The sequence below is a fragment of the Lactuca virosa genome, chromosome 6 (genome assembly GCF_052849685.1).
Source record: "Lactuca virosa cultivar CGN04683 chromosome 6, Lactuca_virosa_CGN04683_v6, whole genome shotgun sequence".
Classification (NCBI taxonomy): Eukaryota; Viridiplantae; Streptophyta; class Magnoliopsida; order Asterales; family Asteraceae; genus Lactuca; species Lactuca virosa.
Window position 1 is genome coordinate 114,830,938 of NC_136431.1, and position 21,173 is coordinate 114,852,110.

Below are 21,173 nucleotides of genomic sequence, written 5' to 3' on the forward strand. Positions count from 1 at the left end.
CGACACACCTTCTTCCTCTGACGCCCCTACTATCTTTGTCCCCCAATATACGTGTGTGTGTGTTTACTTCACATATCCATTTGAAGGTTACTCTAACAAAGTCATCCATCAATAAAACGATACTTCGATGAAGACTTAACTAGGAGGATGTCGTCCAGAAGAAGGGAAGAGAGAGAAAGAGAAATATATATATATATATATATATATATATATATATATATATATATATATATATATAGAGAGAGAGAGAGAGAGAGAGAGACGTGGGGGTGTGTATTCTTTTGGTTTTTTATATGAAAAGAATAAGAAAATATTTAAAGAATATTAAACAAACTATGTTAAGGGTATATTTATCATTTTATGTGGGGTATGAACCAAAACCACACAAAAATACCAACCATAGGGACCAAAAACACACAAGATATCTGAAATTGGACCACCGATGCACCATCAAACATTTTTAGACCAAAACCACATAATTTTAACGAACACAGGGACCATTTTTGCAATTTTGTCTAAACTAGTCTTTGTGCATCAAACATCTTTTATCTTCGTAGTAGAAAAGATTTTCACATAAATTTTATTAAGGCCATCCAATACTTTTTTTTGAAAAACTTCATACATAAATTTTGTTATAGGGCCATCCAATAAAAGATGGTTGTTGTATGTGGACCGTTCTTTCTTTGTTTACTCATGATAGTTGTCCCTAGTTTTCCAATTATCTTCCCTTTCTTTGTGGATGTTGTATCTATATACTAAAACAAAATTATAGAACAAAACAAAGTAATAAAAGAGGAAATAAAATATCTACAAAATGGAGTTGGTCATTTCTACTGACTCTAACAAAAAAATCATTAATTTTATAAAAATAGAAATAAAGATTTCATTAAAAATACTTAACAACTTCTATAAAATAAAAGTACTCCATTAAGTCTTTAATAACTCATTTTCTATCTGAACAAATATCGCATATTTGCAAACCACATTGTCACTTTTCTTATACTTGTTGAAATAACGGCCATCTTGATGTATGAGCCTTCAATTTATTATAGTTTCTAATTTCAATAAATAATTCATAAATTTAAATAATATTTTAACTAAAATCTTATCAAAAGATCAACCTCATGCTACAAACTTCAATCCTTTGACTATTCATCAATTTGCAAGTTTAATTATTGATAATATTTTACAATATTTGACCAAAATAGTTAATTGATTTTTTTCTCTTATATGTTACAATATAATAAATATGTTTCAAAATACATAAAAATAATACATTTATCACATAAAGACATTATAATTCCATTTTTGAGGTGCCAACTATAAATCCATAATTTCTGTTAAAATTCTTTAAAAATATTAAATTTGAAATATATTTCTTGAAGATAAATATTGATATAAAAATATCTTCTACATTATTTCTATTTTTGGGCTCATGGATACCTTATAGTAGTATTCTAGAGGGAAAGGCACAATAATTTAGTGGGAAACGTAGATAAAAGCCACTGATTCCCCGTTCTACACGTTGGCTCACCATTTCGTACCAAATTCTCGTGTGCATATTTACCCTTCATTTTTCATCTATCTACCAACAAACCTAAACACGGTCACGTTGACTCCAAGGACACAACCGTCATTTACTTTACTACACATCATACCCAAACGCTCAGTAGTCCGAAGCTTCTCTCGTAAATTTCTTTGTTTTGGTATTTTCTTTTGACTTTGAAAATATCCCCTAATTTCAAAACCCTACATTTTCTAACTATTATTTATACTTTTTTCCAATTCTTTGATTTTGATCATTATCTCTACGCGGTTCCTTCAATTCGACATAGTTTTGCATCGCTGCATCGTAATTCAGTTCGCCGATTGTTGTTTGGTACGTCAATTTATGCAACCCCTTTTGTTTTTAACTGTATTTTGAGGTTTTCATATTTGGTTGAGGGAGAATTGTCGTCTGATTATCATTTTTAGTAATCTGTGATTGAAATTTACTGATTAGAGAATCAAATCAAGAGAAGTGATTACTTGTGGAGTTTACTTGGTGGTTTGATCTAAATTCTAATCCAATTTGTTTTCATATTTGGTTTGAACTCGACCTCTTTTTGTGATGTGGAAATTGATCTACAGTTTGTTGTTAGATCGGGGTTTTGGTGGTAGTTGTTGTTTATTGACTAGTTCAAGACATTACTGTTTTATATATTATTCACTTCTTATTGGTCTAAAGGCGTTGCATAAGATGTTCTCCAGTTAGCATGGATGCACGATTGTCATAATTGTTGAGGTCAATTTTACAAGTACATGTTTGGTTATCTGTGCCTACCATGTGAAGATAGATATAGTTATATGGAGTACACAACACTGCATAACCAAATGCTGACATGTTGGTTTGCATATAAGTCACATTTCAGACAAGAAAGCTTGTCACATTTCAATGAAGATTTACAAGTTTTTTTTTTTTTTTTTTTTTTTGTTTATGTCCTGGATTATGCTTTGTTGCTTTTACTAAATATAAGGAGATCAAATACATTGTAGAAAGGGGAAACTTCAGAATGAATCTTTTAATCATGTTGAATTGTTTTTATGTCTGAGGAAGTAAGGATGATCTTTGAAACTAATCTTTATGTCATATTCTTTTTGTTATTCATGTACAAACAGGAGACCCTAATGTATTCTTCTCTGTGTATATATATAAATATCAAGTTCCTCACTGTTTGAAATATTGTGATAATAAACTCTCTTGTGATTACAGTTATTTCACATCTTCTAGTATCTGGAAACAATGCGTGCACCATCTTTGTTTGCACAATGCTTACCTGGCTTAGTCCCTGATCGTGTAAGTCAAAGCCTTTCTACTACATCAGATAGAGACATGCATTTACCTTCACCAGCTGTTGAAATCCTTCCATCTAAGGTATTTCCTCTCATCTATAAGAGACAACTTAGCAAAATGGACATAAGTTCCTTGATTTTAATTGCATGACATTCTTCTTATCAATACAGATGGAACACCCTTATAAATATGCTGCTGAGAGCATAGATTTGCAAGGTGTAAATATCTTCAAGGTGCGTTGTGTTGTGGTGTAGTGTTCCCTATGTCATACTCCCTAACATTCCAAACTACTTGATTTAATTGGTCTTCTTGTTTTTATTTCAGGGAAAAGTTAGTGTCTCAGATATGATAGGTTCAGAATTGATTCAATCAAAAGCTGATGGTAAGTTCAATCTTCCTGTTTGAATTACGGAAGTGAATGAGCCTAGTATATGTGTTTATGACATCATTAAACTTATTTTGATTTTAATTAAGGATCTTTCAAATCATGGGATAGCTCATTTGATCTTGTGAAAGTTCTTAAGCATGAGATTCGTGATGCACAACTAAGTTTTAGAGGGAAAAGAGTGCTTGAGCTTGGTTGTGGCTATGGGCTTCCAGGGATCTTTGCTTGTTTAAAGGTACATTAATCATTCCTCTCATAGATTCCATTCCCATTTCCCCCTAATAATAATTTTAATTTTTTTAAATATTTCAGGGAGCTTCAGTAGTACACTTTCAAGATTTAAATGCAGAAACAATAAGATGCACAACAATCCCAAACGTCCTTGCAAATCTCCAACAAGCTCGTGACAGACAAAGTAGACAGCCAGAAAGTTCACTTACTCCATCCAGACAAACCATTTCCCCCATGGTTCACTTCTACGCAGGGGAATGGGAAGAACTCGGGACTGTTTTGTCAATTGTAGAACCCGAGGGACTGGAACTGCCAAAACCCACAAACTTAAGTTTCTCAGAGGAGGATTTCATGGACGCCTGTAGTAGTCAAGATGGAAGCATCATTGGACTTGGACATGAAACTTCTTCTAGAAGATCACGGAAGCTTTCCGGAAGCCGGGTTTGGGAAAGGGCTAGTGAAACGGATCATAGAGAAGGTGGATATGATGTTATTTTAATGACTGATATTCCGTATTCCGCTACTTCTTTGAAGAAACTCTATGCTCTAATTAAAAAGGTACGTATTACTAGGTATGTAATTGTAACGTATCCCTTTTGTGATAAATTTTTTTTTTTAATTAAAAATAAAAATCTGTCATCAGTGCTTGAAGCCTCCTTATGGAGTGTTATTCGTGGCGACAAAAAAACATTTTGTGGGGTCCAACAGTGCTGCGAGACAACTGAGGAGCTTGGTGGACGAAGAGGGCGTGTTTGGGACGCATATAATTAAGGATCTTACAGACAGGGAAGTTTGGAAGTTCTTCCTTAAATGAACATATAATAATTATAAAAAAGTTTTTTACTAATTTTATTTTTTAGTTTTAACCCCTATTGGACGTTGAAGAGCATTTTTAATTACGGTGGGAAATAAATCGTGCTGTGCTTTTAACGTTGTTTTTTTTTTTTTATTTCTTTAAAAATTTACTTTATCTGTCAGGTGTATATGTAAAGAGTAAAGACCTAGTGGCTCTCTCTATAATGTTTTCTTTTGTATTCATTTATTCAAAATTGTGTATGTTTTGTGTTTCGCAGTTTATATGAATCTCGTATTTTGGGAAAAGAGTTTTCGTTTTTATATAAATAATTGCGTGTTTAATAGTTGTGGATTATTTCATTTGTATAATGATGAACTTTATCAATCAAATATATGTCTATCTAAAACTATAAATTTACATATTCATATTACAACTTTAATTACTCTTAAAATAACATGTTAGTGTAGAGCATAACAGGTCTATGTGCACTAGCATGCTTGTAATCGTCTTCAATAAAATTTAATATTACATTGTACTTTGAAGCAGTGAGGACGCTCATATTCTGTCTTGTATGCCTCCAACTCTTTTATCAACTGATATTGAATAGTAGGCCATTAATCTTCCTATAAACCACGGCATAAAGTTATCGCTCAAAACAACAATTTCCTTGGTGATATATTGATAGAGACATTTTCAGAAATTGGTTAACGTATGTATGTTGAGGATGTTGGTCATATGCATAAATAATTAAATATTACATCTTGCGGGTTCTTGGTTTATATAGCCATGATCACACTGAAATCATCCACCTGCGAATATTTACCTTCTGGTCTAAATGGACAGTTAATTTTTTGGTGCTAATGTTTTTTGTGGAGATTTGCATACTTTTGTATATACCGCCGCGATCATACTGAAGTAAAAGAATAAAATTACCTTTGGAATTTTTTATGTTGATAACATAACCAAAAGAACATCCCGTTTGTTGAATTATAATCTACTAATTTTTGATGAGAATTATACACATGAAAATGATAAAAAGTTTTAAAAGCTAGCAAACTTACTGGATAATACTAATATTTTTACAAATATATAGTAGAGAACTTAAAAACATATATCATGTGACCAATAAAGTAACTAGTTTCATTCTCGTTTTCATTCTCATTCATCACACTCAGTTGATTGTGTAAATATCATTCATTTAATTAAAATACTATGTAAAAACTTATACAGAAAATTTTAAAAAGAGAAATACCTCATAATTTCTTTGACTATTGATTTGGAAATAGTCTTCCCAACTCATGTTGATAAAAAACTTGTGTATGTGAAAGCCTTGTGTATATGATTCGGTGTTGTTGAAGTAGAAATGCAAATGACTGTATTTATAGAAACGGTAAGAAAGTCGGTGTTCGTTTATACCCTTTTCCAGTTTAACAGAATAATCGATCAAACTTAATTTATTAAATATAATAATAAATATTTATAATATTTAATATTGATATCATTTTAAAGGTATACACCTATGTTTTTAGTAACGAAGTTCTGATATTAAATATACGCTATTGTACTATATATTTATTAGAAAACAGAAAAAAAATGAATAGAAGATAAAATATAAATTGAAAAAAAAAACAAGGTATATTTCACTAATATTGGATAATTGGGAGGGGCAAAATTAGTACTACATAAATAGCAAGGTTTTGAAAACCGGACCGGAGACCGAACCGACTATCGTTTTACTGGTTCGATGGTTCAGTTGGTCCAACCGGTTGGACCAATCTCAAAAACCAGAAAAATCGGATGATGTCATAATTACATTATTATTAATTTTAATTATATAAAAATAAAAAAAAATGAAAAAAATAAATATTTTTTAAAATTTCCGGTTTTTACCGGTTCGACCGGTTCACATGAATACCGGTTTTTTGGACTATAAGAACCGGATCCGGGACCGGTTCCCGGTCGAACCGGCTGGTCCGGTTTTCAAAACATGGATAAATAGAAGGTTATCTTAAAAATGGCACACGTTTTGAGAGAAAATATGACCTTTTTTTCTATCTAACGATTTAGCAACAACTTTAATGTAAACTAGTGGAAGCGCCTGCGTCATTGGCGCTTGTTTATGTTTGAATGGGTAATAGGTTTCGACGACCTACTTAAAATATCCCAACCTCTTAAAATACTCGTTGCCAAAAGAGAATACAATGCTATTTCCCTATTATATTTTTTATCAATATAAATGTTATCCAAATACAAAGCAAATGGCTACTACTAAAATTGGATAGATTGAATAGAGTATAATGTCCTAAAAAAGAAATGAAAGTAGAATGCCTTCATAAGAAAAAAAACTAAAAGTACAATATTGTAGTAAAAAGAGATGAAAGTAGATATCCCTAATATCTTCATGTGACTAAGTGCATTTACCAAATAATTAACGTCAAACATCCATCCCTTCTGATGGAGACAAATCCTGCACCCATTCTGATGGAGACAAATCCTGCACCCATTCAATATCAGTAACACGGTACCTTTATTATATACAGTACCTTCATTATATACGGGAAATTTAAGAAGTTTTGGAATAAGTCTAACATTACGAACTTTACCAAACACAGAAAATTGCAATGAAATATTATTGCAAATTCCAACTCCATGTAACATACACGACTTCACTAGATTCACCAGATTAAGATCTGCTACAATACCTCTCTTAACTACATTAGCATAAAAACCAATTTGAGAACTATTCACCTGACCCTTATTTCTAAACACATTCTACTATACACAAGAATTTGCAGGTCTTGCATCATCCCTCCCAAACTGAGCCAAAGAAGCGTACACATGATAATTACTAATCCAAATGTCACGTAATGTAGACTCTAAATCCCTTTCATCAAATAAATTTAATAAAATGAACAAATGAAAACCACTTAGAGCATCTATAATGGTGAGTTCAATGGGAGAGTTGAATGAGGTGGCAAGTCTAGTTGTCATTTAATAGATGAAACTGTATCATAATGAGATGTCATATTGGCATTCAATGGTCATTGAACTCTTCAATAGGAAAAAGGAACGTTTTCTAATCTTAAATACATACTATAAATTAGCTTTTGTAACTTTCCATTGAACTTTGTAGAGTTGAATGCATTGTAGAAAAAAAATGATTAAGTTATATAAAATGTAGAAAAATAATGTGACAATCCATTGAACTCTATGAATTTCAATACATTATGGATGCCCTTACCAATCTTGAAGAGTTTACGAGCCACATAGACTTCTGACACCACCTCATATTTTTCCCAGATAGCACACAACTTCTTTGAATCAAAATTTGTTGGGAAAATGGTAATATAAAATGGAACTAATAATCTATATGTAATAAATTTAAAATAAAGAACTATATGTAAGTAATCATTTGATATTCAACATACAAAACTAATATTAATTTTTGAATTACCAGATTCCTCATACCAATCATCTATAAATAAAAAATTAAAAAAATAATTAATAATTGTATTCGAATGGAAGTATAGAGAAATTTCTTACAATAATATTTCAGCTTCATTGATAAAGGTCACCCAAGATGAAACTTTGACCTACTATAACATTTTAAAAATATCATAATAATTTTTCTTATCAAAATCTAATGGTTTTAGTGAAATGTTAATTAGCGTTAGTTTACTATTAAAACTTACCGACAATAAAATTTGATTTTCTATTTTAACCACTTTAGCCGGTTACAATTGTCATTGCAGTGGTGAAAGTAGTCGATCATACAAAAACATAATAAACTTGGATAATTTAATCGACAAACTAATATATAGTAGTCAAACCACAAAATAGACCTAAACACAGCGGCTTTTATATAATTTGCGAGAACCAAATTGATTAAGATTTATCAACATTTGTTAAAACATATTTGTAACAAACCATTCGTTGATTCCAACAAACAATCCACTAAAACATATTTTCAAAATAGCTTCTATACATTTTCTTGAAAGAGTTTTACATACCAACCCAAGTCCCAAAACAACAAAATAAACCAAAACTCATTTCAAAAAAAAAAAAAAAAAAAAAAAAAACATTATTAAGCATCATCTAGAGTAGTACCCCCTCGCTACACACACACTACTTACTACACAAAGGAATCAAGGTAGCCATAGTTATGGCGTTTGTTATACTGTAACAAACTGGCATAAGTCCGGTCCCACACTCCAATATAAAGGGATTCGTCATCTGGGCTCAATGAAACCCCGGAAATCTCCCCAAAAAAATCAATTTCTTGTCGTTTTTCATAGTTTAAATTGGTGTTGTAAACATGAACGAAATCAGCGGGTTCAGCCACCACCAAAAACTGCCCGTTTGATGAGAACCGGACTGACCGGACTGCCCCCATGTTCCCCTTGAGAACCGAAACCGGGTTTGATAGGTTTCGTAGGTCCCACACTCTGCATGTCTTGTCTTGGTTTCCTGTTGCAAATATTCTTCCATCTGGATGCCACGCCGATGCAAATGAGTAGTCCAGGTGTCCCTCCACCGATCCCACTGTCTAAAAAGTAGAAACAAAATTAATTAATTTTTTTTTCTTATCAAGCCATTCTACTTTAAACAATGTATTTTCTTTTTTCCTATTTGACTATACATTATTTATATCTTACTTTTCCATTTGTTGAGTCTACAACAAGTGCATCAAGATGATCTCCAACTACAGCTATAAGTTTGCGATCCGGGCTTAATGAAGAATGCTGCATCCAAAAAAAAAAATTAAAAATTTCAAATTGAAGTAAATAAAAATATTATTTATTTTATAAGAAACTCACGTTGACTGGCCAAGGAAAACGGAAGTGATTCATAAGTTGAAATCTCTCCATATCGTATTCTCTCACGCCACCATCATTATTTGATGCCATAAAATGCTTTCCACCACTACAAAATCAATATCAACATTCTTATATTTATTAACTCAAGTGTATTGTTTATATTGGTAAAAAGAGTAGATTATTATGTTGTTATTTGATATAAGGTAAAATGGTAATATAATTGTACCTTATGCTGTCATATATCTCAACAGCATTTGTTATGGCATTGTCATCATAAGTTGTTCTTGTGCAGAAACTTACTCCTTGTTTATCCAACCTCTGTACCATTTAATCACAAAAATGAATAATTGTAATATAAAAAGAAAAATCTCCCTTTGAAAATTTGACACCTTTCCTTATCATGTGATATTTGTTACACTTATTGGGGACTATTTTGGTAATAATTATGTTGCAAGAAGACGCATATGCCCCTTTGTGACAAAGATTTATATGTAGAAAATAATAACAATAATAATAATAAAACTAGGAATCTTGCTAGTTAAAATTGTTGGCTTTATTAGGAACAGAATGTTAATGTATAAAAGGTGGTTGATCTTTCCTTCTTTTTTAGTTTCTTCTTTTCCTTAAAGATTTAAGTCTTTTAAAAAAAATAAAAGACTGAATATGTGTACCTTACAAGCAAGCTCTCCTTGAAATCCTCCAGCAACTAGAAAATCATCTTTGACTGAAAGTGTACTGATTTGAGTTTGTGTAAAACCTTCCAGCAAACTCCCAGCATGTTTCTACATATTCAGAAGATAAAATTTCATAATTAAATGCAAAAAATAGCATTCTACTTTGAAAGCACAATACTAGGTAGATTTTATAATATGAAAATAGTTAAAAGCACAATGTTTTATTGTTTTTAGCAATTAATAAAAATTACCTCAGTGGGTGCTACATGGCCAGAGAAATTAAGAATCTCAGTTAAATTGTAAGATAATGATGACCAATGCATAATTGAGTAGTTAGACATGAGATACACATCATGTTTTGAGTTAGCCCACACCAGATTCCTTAGCTGCAAATAATATAAATAATCAATTAAATTCCCATATCCATTATGTCAAAAGAAATAGTTTTATTTTATACCTGAAAGTGAAGAATCGTAGGCTTGACTATTCTGGTATTATGGAAAAATTCATAGTAGTTGCCACCTTTCTGTTTCTGTTTACATTTCTAGACATACAAACAAAGTTTCCATGATAAACAAGAAAGAAAGGAGAAGAAAAGGGTAAAAAGGGTTTTGAAAGTTGTACCTTATCAACAGCATCACCTGATAATGGAATGTTTTCATAGTTTCTGTATTGTTCTAGTCTTGTTTGTCTGTAACTTTCTCTTGTTATATTCAATCTTTCCCATGGAATGCCTTGAATGTCTTTGCCTCTTCTTGCTTGAGCTGAAGATGTATCTGTCACCTTTATAAGTTACAAAAGTTAATTTATGAAGTAAGCATTTGATGCTTGATTGGGTAAATAAAAGGTCAAAATGAGTAATTGTTTAATGCGTGTAACTTTAGACTCTTTTCACTTTTTAGCTAAGTTTGTAGACAAAATGTTAACCAAATTGTGACATTTTAGGCAAACTAACCATTTCATTATCATCAGCAAATCGAGCTCCATCACCATTGACTTCATCATCATCCATCACAAAATCCAAAATGTCCACCTCATCTGCCATGTAATCGATTCCCTCAACATCATTATCAGGCATCCTGTAATCCCTGCATTAACAACCAATAACTCTTTAGTATATTTTCTTGGAGCTTTCAATTCCATCAAGTTCTCTTTTTTTTTTTTAATAAGAAAGATGCAGTTAGCTTCTTCTTCTAAAAGAACCACCGAAAATTTACACCTTTAAAATCTATGAAACACAAAAAAATGCTGAATGTAGAGATGGAAATCATTGGAGTGGAAGACAGATAAGGTAAGCCAATAAGTTGTTTCAAAAGCACTCCCAAACACCCCCTAAATTCAGTATCACCTCACGAATAAACATCACTTGGAACAGATAAGGTAAGACAAAAAGAAAACAAACAAGAAAAATGTATCGAATTCTTAAAATGGTGGAGAAAGATCCACCAAAAAATAGGTCTCTGTATACTCTCACCGATTGTAGATTAATTTATCTTCGATATCAAACGTTTCTACTGTGACTAACAACTACATGAATCTACGGAAATAACATCACAGATTCACAATAACAAAAAAAACGTTATGAATTTGAAGTTTTGCTAATTCCCAGACCTTGCACAATTACCGGATTCGTTCAAGTACTTAAAAATAAAAATCAAAACTCACACCGCATCGCCAGAAAATAGAACCCTAAATTAAAATTGTTGAAATTTCAAATACATAAGTGAGAAGGAAGGCATTCGTAACCATACATGCGTAATTCACCAGATGAGAAACCCTGGAGAAATCGCGCAGCAGATTCAGATGGAATGACTTGATTCTTTACCGATGAAGAATAATTCAATCTGATGATCTAGCGGTTTCTTTCTTTCTCTCTCTCTAAAATCGAAGACGAATCTTTGAGGGGTTTTCCTTTTTTCTACAAATCTCGTGGATGAATTATTATAATAATTGCAATTTTCACAAGTGGGGGCAGCCTGCTTCATCATCCAAACACGGCCTTTTGGGCTCTGGCGATCATGATTTATCACGTTACTGCCGTTGCAGTGTTACTACTCTACTTTATTACTATTTATATTTATATTTATTTGTGTGGTTAATCGAATGTTTTTTTATTACATGTTATAATATATATATATATATATATATATATATATATATATATATATATATATATATATATATATATATATATATATATAGTATTATCTAACATGATAAGATTATTTATTTCAAACTTTTATTATAAAATATTTTTAAGACGCTTCACTTGACTTTTATTTTTGCTTTTTATTTTATTTTTATCTCACTTAGAAAAAAATATACTAAATAATAGATTTCAAAATTGTGCTAAATAGTTGTTTTTTTAAGGCTGTGGAGAGTGATAGCATGTTTAGCATCTTGCAACATAACAATATCATTTTAGGGAAAAAAAATCAAATGAAAAAGGACCAATGACAGACTTTCTTCTCTTCTCTTCTCCTCTTCCTCTTTCCTCTCACTAACCAGGTAGCGAGCTCAACGTGACGAGTCATCTAGCAAAGGTAAGTGGGTGGTCTTGGCAAGCTTGTAGTGTGTCTCGGACTGGTCTTTTTCGGTCCGATCTTTTTTTCCGATCAGTTTTTTCGGTTCTTTTATTTTTTGGATTGGTTTCGGTCTTTTTCAATCCGGTCTTGCGATCTTTCCGTACACCTTTTTTGTTTCGGTTTTTGAGTTTTTTTGGTTTGTTTCTATATTTTTCGGTTTTGAGTTTTTTCATTTACAAATATGTGATTACACTGAAATGATAGATTGAGATTTATTAAAAATGATACACTTAAGTTTAATAATAAAAAAAAAAGGAATTTAGAGGGTGTTTGGTACAAAGAATTGAAAGTTGAGAAAATGAATTGATTCTTTTCTCATGTTTGGTTAATGCACATGATAAGGAACTGAGAAATAAATCATTTCATTTTCCATCAAAACCGATCTCTATTTTTAAGAAAAAAAATAGGAGAAAAGAAAAAAAAACAAATCTCTATTTTAAACGCAACATCTTGACCAAGGCTATCCGGTTAGCTAAAGAATACAATTATTCTATAAGTGTAGGTCGGTCAACCGACTACACCAATGAGTTGGTCAAACACAACATCTTGACCAAGGCTATCCGTTTAGCTAAATAATACAATTATTCTATACAATGTATATTGAATATTAATGTCAAACAGCGAATTAAGGAGATTGACATGTTTAGCAAATATCAGTTTCTCGTCCAGTCATTTTTGAAGATGATCGAAAATGAAAAGTTTTGTTACATGGAACTGATTGCGGATAGCTCAATAGTATGATAGGTTATTTCAATTTATCTTTTTTAATTATTACGAATATTAAATTTGATTTTTTACGCATCCATTATTGGACATATTATACATTATTTTTAAATAGTGTGGTTTTCATATTTCTTTATGTTTCTATCTATTTGTAACTTCGCCTTTTATACTAAAACTATGTTTTTCAATACAAGATATATATAAAAAAAATTAACTGACATTTACATAAACTATTTGGTAACAAGTAATGTTAAAGTGAAAAATATAAACATAAAATATCTATATTTTGACAAATTATGACAAAGTACATCATAATAATTTTTATATAAAAAAACATTTTGTTTGACCAACTCAATGTAGTTGGCTGACTAACAGTGAAATCAGTTCTCTTTTACTATCATAATTTTTTTATATTAAAAAACCATTTACATCTCATTGCTTAATACAACCAAAAAAGGAAAATTATTATCCTAAACATTTATTAAGTAATTCTCTAATCTACTAACAGTGAAATCAATTCTCTTTCACCATCATAATTTTTTTTCTCTACGTTTTCATTCTCCGTAGTAATTTCATTTCTCCGTAGCAAACGGTCTTATCGGCCTTTTTTCAATCCGACTTTTTTTAGGACCGGTCATTTTTCGGGTCTAGTCCGAAACCGATCTTTTTGTGCAGCTCTATCTCCCCCTCCTTTTTTAAAAAAAAATTTGAATTTTATTTTACCATTTGGTCAAGTATTCTCCAAAAGTAACTTTACATTCTTTAAAATTGTAAAAATGCATACAAAAAATTAAGCATAAAAGTTCCAAAAGCTATTTGAATTAATTTTTAAATTAAAGTCTTAAACTTGTAATCCCGAAAGCTTTTTCTTTTTTAATTTAACTTTTGTTAAGCTAAAAGCTCACAAAGTGCATTGAGGAGGATATCCTAAATTTAATACTGTATGGTGTATTCAAACTAAAGTTGAAGCTGCTAATTTTAAATATTTGTTAAAAAGGAAAAGAACGTAACTTATGTAAATATAATACCAAAGAGGTTTTGTTCTAATGTCAAAATTCAAATATAATAATTTTATAGATGTTATTATTTTTGTTCGGTTTAAATAAAATAATTGATATTGTTGCTTCAAATAAACAAGAATAAATGGAGTGAGAAAAAAAAACAGACGCATAAGATATTATACATTTCAACTAATATATATAATTTATTTATGTTAAACAATTTAAACTCGACTGAAAGTTATATAGTTATTACTTATGAATGAAATAAAATAGTTTGTTTAATGTTATCTAAATTATATAATAGTTACGTTAAAAATACATGTCTAGGCATGGGATTTTTTGGTTTTTATAAATATATTTTTGTTAAATATACATGACTTTCGATGCAAGCTTACACTACTGACTATTCGTATGATCCTATCTACTTCTATTGGTAACTTTCTTTATTTTTATATAGTTAAATAATTCTTTTCTTAAGGCATAATTCAAATTGAAACTTGCAAAAGATAATGTTCCAATTCGGAAGAGGTGTGATTGCGATAAGATAGAGCATTAACAAGAGTGGAGTCGTGGAGACATAATGTTAGGGGGTTGGCCCATAAGGCCCATTTTGGCCACCAAATTCCTGGTTATTAGGACCCACATTGCCATAACATGATATGGACCCCGAATTATTGCAATAAAAGTTGGATCAAGTGAAAGAAATTTAATGTAACCTTTTAAATTTCATATTACATCATTGTGTATTATTATCTTGTAAATTGTCTTTTGTTCAAACAATATAGTTTAAAAAAATTATTTGATTATAGCAATATGATACCTCTTAAACGGAAATCAAACCTGACATGATGTCAAGACTCGTGGTTGATCAAACCATGGTTGAACATAGATGACTTGAAGACCAAATTTGACTTGATATTTTAATAAAATGTCAAGGTTCGACTGGCGATTAACCGATTTTTGTATTTTATGGTTATGTTGTTGTTTCCATTTAAAAAAAAAATTATTTTTGAGGTTACGAGGGTTTATTAGCATAAAAAGGTTATAAAAATTTATTAAACTAGTAGTTTTGTACCTTATTAGTTGTTACTTACATGATGATAAAGGTACTTTTACGGTAATACCCTAGGGTTTACATTAGATGAGTATTTTTACGATTTGTTGCTAAGGTGAGTATGTATGTAGTTGAATTTTTAAGCGCACGTCCAGTGGAAAATTAAATGTATCACTAAGTTTTTGTTTCATGACTTGTGTTTATACTATATGTACTACTTGATGTGAGGATATAATTATATATTATATATTGATGTATGCCTAGTTGCCATACTAGGATTAATGTTAAGATGTTTAGATGATTTGATGATGATGTTATGATATACTAATTGTCATGCTAGGTTTTTATGCATAAGTTGAAGACGATGATATTTTTTATGCTAGATGTTTTGCTAGGGTTATTGCATGTGATGATGATGATGATGTTATAGATCTTACATTCTCTGATTACTTGCCACTTACCCTTTTGACGTACCACATGGCTAGGAATCCCCAACGTCATGTAGCCACTAATGAATTTGGGATAAATGATTGGTGTTATGTGAGATATCTTGGGGTAGGAATAATAGGTATATATTTACACAATGTATTATCATATCATGATGATATGATGTTAGATGTATTATTGATAATGTTAGAATAATAGGTATATAATTGATGTTAGATGTTGATGTGATTCCACATTGATGTCCTTTTCATATAAAGCTTATATATAATTAATGTTGAGTATTAAAAAACTTATGTTTCTCAATAAACTCTAAACTTTATAGTATGATATATTATTTTAATGTGCATCTCAGGTAACGACGTTGGAAAAATTTGCCCTTTTGACTTGGAATTTATGATATACCGATGTTTGATGCATGATTGAGATATCATTTATATTTATTTAATGTTTTAGACTATTTTGGATTTTCCAATGTAATATGATGTTTTAAATCACAGCCATATTTTTTGCAATGCACTTTTTTAATTCCACTCATCATTTTAAGTTTTAACCATGTCAATATTTTCCCAAAATAAGGTGATGATGATATTGGATTACTTCCACTTGTACAAACAATCTGAGAGTCCAAAATACAATCTTAAGATGAAATTGCAAGCAAAAAGACTGGAAAATCCTTTACGGATTTTGCAGAAATCAGATACACATCGTAAAAATTTATTTACAAAATTACCCTTTAGTTTATCGTTCACTGACAAGCTACCAGACAAGTTGATGGAATTAATCCGTGTGTTATGGTTGCCTAATAATCCTTTAGTATTGTATGTATATATATATATATGACTACTACCTTTAGGGGTATTTCAGGAATCAAGATTTATAATGGTAAAAATAAAGCAATCACTAAAAGTGATATCAAATATCTATGAGGAATAAGACTTGAAGTAGATGATATAGAATGAGGACCTACTAAATGCACTGATCCAGTAATTTCATCCCTTAGTTTAATGCTTGAAGAACCTGAAATCATTAAATCATTTAAAAAAATAATAACAATAATTGTAAACCATTTATTTTTTTTAATGGTATATTTTGCAAAAATTAAAAGGGAAATCACAACTCACAATTATACTCAGTCCATCCAATTGTTTGATTTTCAAGATCATATAACACAAGCTTATTTGATAGTACCAAATCTGCAAACATTACAAGAAGATGGAATGGAATTTAATAACTAAGATTAAATCAAAATTTGTGTTTTTATATATTTCATTTTTTTTTTAAAATATAATAATATAGAGGTTACTTACCTCCAAGTACAAGTGTGTCTGATGAGCTAAGAGAATCCATGCCATTATTTTGCCAGCCAAAACACAAGTAATCTTCCTGCAACATTTGGATAAAATTCAATTATGAGAATTGAGATATATTAAAATTTAAAAAAAAATAAAAAAATACAATTTAATACTTACAAAGGCGAATAAGTAATCATGTGGATAAACCTTCAAGGAAAGTGAATTTTCAAAATAGAATGTAACCGGAGGAAATCCATCATCAACGCTGCACTTAGTAAAAATCAAAAGTTCACAACTCATTCTACTTTTTAAAAAAAAATTATATAAAAATAAAAAAAAGGTAATACATAATTACATAATTACATATTACCTTCTGGAGAATTCAAAGCATGTATACTGGTCATGAAGGGTATGTAGTTTCAAATCAGGCTGCGCTATGACTATCTAAAGAAAAAGAAAAGAAATTAAAAATATATAAATGATGGATTTTATTTTTTTATTGTAATTAAAATGATAGTTATATTGGTATAAAAAGTTTGACCTCGTTGACTAATGGCTTGTAGATTGCATCAGGAAGATAAGCCAATGTTGTACCACTATCTATTATTGTTCTTCTTTTGTCCCCAGAACCATTTGTATTTGTTGAAATATTTAGAAATTGGTTTCCAACTTCAATTCCCATCAGATTTGCAGCATAATGAGGCCTATGATTTTATAAAATTTAATCTTAAGGCACTAAAAAGAAGAAAAGAAGAAGAGTAAACTTTATTTTTTGGTCCCTGTGATTACTTAATTTTCTTTGGTTTTGGTCCAAAAAAGAATCTATTTTTTTTGGATCAAAACCGAAGAAAATTACTAAGCATAGGGACCAAAAATGTAGTTAACTGAAAGAAAAAGGAACATACTGATCTGGGATCAAAGGTGTTGAGTTGACTTTGGGTTGAACAACATGACCAATTGCAAAAATACCACCACCATTGTCACCATCCAGACAATGAGCAAACATCTTTTTCACTTTTCCAGATGAAGCCAACTGTGAAATGATTGATGAATTTGATTTTCCAAAACCAAGAATCCCATCAAGTGCATCCTCAGATGAACCTAGATTCCCAGATTGTCTAGCACCACACCTGATTCAAAACAAAAAAAAATTCTAAGAATTTAATAGCTAAGATGTCTGTTAACGAAATCAAAAGGGGCAAAAGAGGAATGAAATATTTGATAATGAACTGGAAGTATTATGAATAGCAATGAAAACATACCCAAATATGACACTTCCATTTGCCAGCTTAGTTTCCAAATCACCTGAGACACTGTCATACTGAACAACATCCATTACAAAGTAACCAATACTGTAGCTCCCATCACCATAAGTCTCTGTATATAGACAAGATGCATTGGCCTTGCAACCAGTAACTGCACCACCATTGATCTCTGCACAAAAATCTTGAGAGCATGTAACCAATTTCCCTGTGAATGAATCTTCTGGATCGTATAGTGTAAGTTCCAGCTGTTAGAAGCATGGTAGGTCAAAAACTGTTAGCATTCACATCCATCAAGATCATTATCTGTTCATACTATTAGGGAACTTATAAACAAGTTTTTCTTGAATATGCTAATGTGCATTTGGAGAGAAGATGGATGAGACATTTTAACAACTGATAGAAACAAGAAAAAGTATACAACATAACTAATTCTAGTGAACTACATCATTTGGAGATACAGTAAAAATATGAATAGAAGAAAATCAAGAAAAGAATACCCCGTGATAGCCTCTCTTGGGGCACTCTCGGCATTGTATACAGTTGATCCACATTATATCACTTCCTGTATCTACTTGCACATAGTATTCCTTTGGTGGTGTTCCAATTCCAATTTTGGCATAGTAAAGCCTGCAAAAATAAGGTCTAGATTTCAGATAGTTGTCAAACCAGTAGACAGAATATCACACATAAAACACTTTGATTCTATTAAATCAGGCCGATGTGGTGATGAAGTACCATGCCATTTTTTCGAGTACAAACAGTACTCACCATTTATCTAAATCGATTCTTATGCCAATTATCATCATGGTATCGGTATGGAAACTTGATTTCATCCCTACACAAGCCCTAATTCTCATTGAAATTCAAATCGAGATTTAAGAAAAAAACTAAAATCTCCAATCTCAGTCATGTAACTAGAAAACGATATGGCACGATCGCATAGATTAAGATAAAAGTAAAAAAGGAAACATCGAGAGACGGCGTTTAAGAGTATGTGCGTACCCAACGGCATCAGGACGACCGGTTCCACCGAGAGGTAGGTCGACACCAGATGCTAGAATCTGAAGATGACGAAGGTTGTCGTGAGCTTTGAAAAGACTAAGTGATCGTTCCTTGCCAGAGAATTTGGAATTCACGCCGAAAACAGCACCGCGGAAATCGCCGTCGTTACTAGCAGCCCCGGAAACAGAAATCAAAACGACAAAAAGTAACGAGATGAAGCTGGTCTCTATAGCCATATAGATGATCGTATAGAAGTATATCGTTGATCTACGCCGGCGATGGAGCAGTGGAATTGAAGTCGGGAAAAGTCGATGAAGACGACGACTGACCAAGAGAAGGCATCTTAAAGTTAATAGAAAGTTTGTCACAGAACACCCCTGAAACTTTGGCCAAATCTAATATCCACCTCCGCTCAAAACAAATAGAGAAAATAAAAGCCATCCAATTTTTATATAGAGAAAATAAAAGAACAAAAATGGCTAATTTTTCAAAAGGGTATTGGGTTTACATAATTTAGGATTGTATTGGAATTGAAAGTCGATTCCTACCAAGTAATGTCTTTGGTAGGGTGTGTATGGGTCGATTTGGTTCAGTTATAGATCAAAACCGGATTATTATCATTATAACCGGTTAATGTATTCGATAGTTATTGTTTATCGGTTAAGGTTGGATTCGATTAAGACCTCTAATTTGTTAATGGTTTTGGTTATTGGTTAATACAGATGGAAAAATGACTTATTAAGGTAATTAACTTTTTGGTATGGTTACATTTGGGTAACTATCTTTTTTTTGTACACATCTGGGTAACAAACTTGTTGGAAGTGTTCACATATGACCATTATGACCTGTTGTAGCAGGTTAAATCCTAGATGTGAACACTTTCAACAAGTTCGTTACCTAGATGTGTACAAAAAAAATAGTTACCCAAATATGAACAAAACGAAAAGTAAGAGTAAATTACACGAATGGTCCTTGTGGTTTCGGGGAATTTATGTTTTTGGTCCCTAACTTATTTTTTTAACTTGGATGGTCCATACTGTTTATTTTTGTTACATGTTTGGTCCATGTCTTACCTAAAAAGACTATTGTGCCATTATTAATTTATTTTTTAACTAATTTTCTTATTTATGTATTTGTTTTTTATATATTTAAAAAAATTAATAAACCCTACGTATCTGTATCTCCTCGGATGATCCCTGCCGTTTATTTTTTAATTAATTCATTTTTTTAACTCGGATGATCCCTACTGTTTATTTTGTTACGCGTTTGGTCCCTGTCTTACCTAAAAAGACTATTGTGCCCTTATTAATTTATTTTTTTAATTAATTTTCTTATTTATGTATTTATTCTTTATATATTAAAAAAAATTAATAGACCCCGCATATATGTATCTCCTCACCATCTCATCTCTCATCCTCCTTAACTTCTATTTATTTTTCATCTTTAGTGATATGAATGTCTTCACCATCCCTTCTTTTTTCGGTCCTTCAACTCCGTCGAATCAACACCACACCCCACTAAAGATGAAGAGACAGTGGATTATGGTGTTGGTTCGCCAGAGTTGAAGGAACAAAAAAAGAAAGATGGTGAAGACGTCGATGTCACTAAAGATGGAAAAGAAATAGAAGTTGACGAGGATGAGAGATAGGATGGTGACTGGTGAGACCCAAATAAAATTTCTCAAATGTGGTTTCAGGTTTACGGTGAGGAGATACAGATATGTGGGGTCTATTAACTTTTCAAAATATAAAAAAAATAAATACATAAATAAGAAAATTAATTAAAAAATAAATTAATAAGAGCACAATAGTCTTTTTAGGTAAGATAGGGACCAAACGTGTAACAAAAATAAACAGTAGGGACCATCCGAGTTAAAAAAAATAAGTTAGGGACCAAAAACACAAATTCCACAAAACCACAGGGACCATTCGTGTAATTTACTCTTACTTTTCGTTTTGTTCATATTTGGGTAACTATTTTTTTGTACACATCCAGGTAACGAACTTGTTGAAAGTGTTCACATCTAGGATGTAACCTGCTACAGCAGGTCATAATGGTCATATGTGAA

At 31.2% G+C, this 21,173-nt stretch overlaps 3 protein-coding genes across 4 annotated transcripts; 1 reads left to right on the top strand and 2 right to left on the bottom strand.

Annotated features, from left to right (window-relative positions):
* The first annotated feature begins 1,700 nt into the window (after positions 1-1,700).
* On the top strand, positions 1,701-4,550 carry LOC145121229 (uncharacterized). Of its 2 annotated transcripts, none has more exons than XM_079057012.1 (7): positions 1,701-1,879; positions 2,753-2,914; positions 3,004-3,066; positions 3,158-3,215; positions 3,308-3,453; positions 3,531-4,021; positions 4,093-4,235. In XM_079057012.1, exons 2-7 carry the CDS (start codon positions 2,783-2,785, stop codon positions 4,097-4,099), a joined length of 897 nt encoding a protein of 298 aa, XP_078913138.1. In that variant the 5' UTR covers positions 1,701-1,879; positions 2,753-2,782; the 3' UTR covers positions 4,100-4,235. The 2 variants fall into 2 exon arrangements, with proteins under 2 accessions (XP_078913138.1, XP_078913137.1); XM_079057011.1 differs by having other exon boundaries at positions 1,707-1,879; positions 3,531-4,007; positions 4,093-4,550.
* Positions 4,551-8,209: 3,659 nt separating this feature from the next.
* LOC145120132 (putative WD repeat-containing protein C2A9.03) lies at positions 8,210-11,780 on the bottom strand. The gene is made up of 10 exons (XM_079055925.1): positions 11,488-11,780; positions 10,692-10,824; positions 10,361-10,519; positions 10,194-10,280; positions 9,988-10,122; positions 9,734-9,844; positions 9,289-9,380; positions 9,063-9,168; positions 8,901-8,987; positions 8,210-8,791 (listed from the first exon to the last, which is right to left on the bottom strand). Coding segments are annotated over exons 1-10 (1,326 nt in total). The 5' UTR covers positions 11,490-11,780; the 3' UTR covers positions 8,210-8,377.
* A 4,414-nt stretch (positions 11,781-16,194) lies between these two features.
* Positions 16,195-19,511, bottom strand: LOC145121162 (aspartic proteinase 36-like). Its single transcript, XM_079056947.1, has 10 exons — positions 19,106-19,511; positions 18,601-18,730; positions 18,101-18,348; positions 17,744-17,968; positions 17,380-17,542; positions 17,209-17,282; positions 17,016-17,103; positions 16,854-16,929; positions 16,668-16,739; positions 16,195-16,563 (listed from the first exon to the last, which is right to left on the bottom strand). Exons 1-10 carry the CDS (start codon positions 19,339-19,341, stop codon positions 16,421-16,423), a joined length of 1,455 nt encoding a protein of 484 aa, XP_078913073.1. The 5' UTR covers positions 19,342-19,511; the 3' UTR covers positions 16,195-16,420.
* Between the last annotated feature and the right edge of the window lie 1,662 nt (positions 19,512-21,173).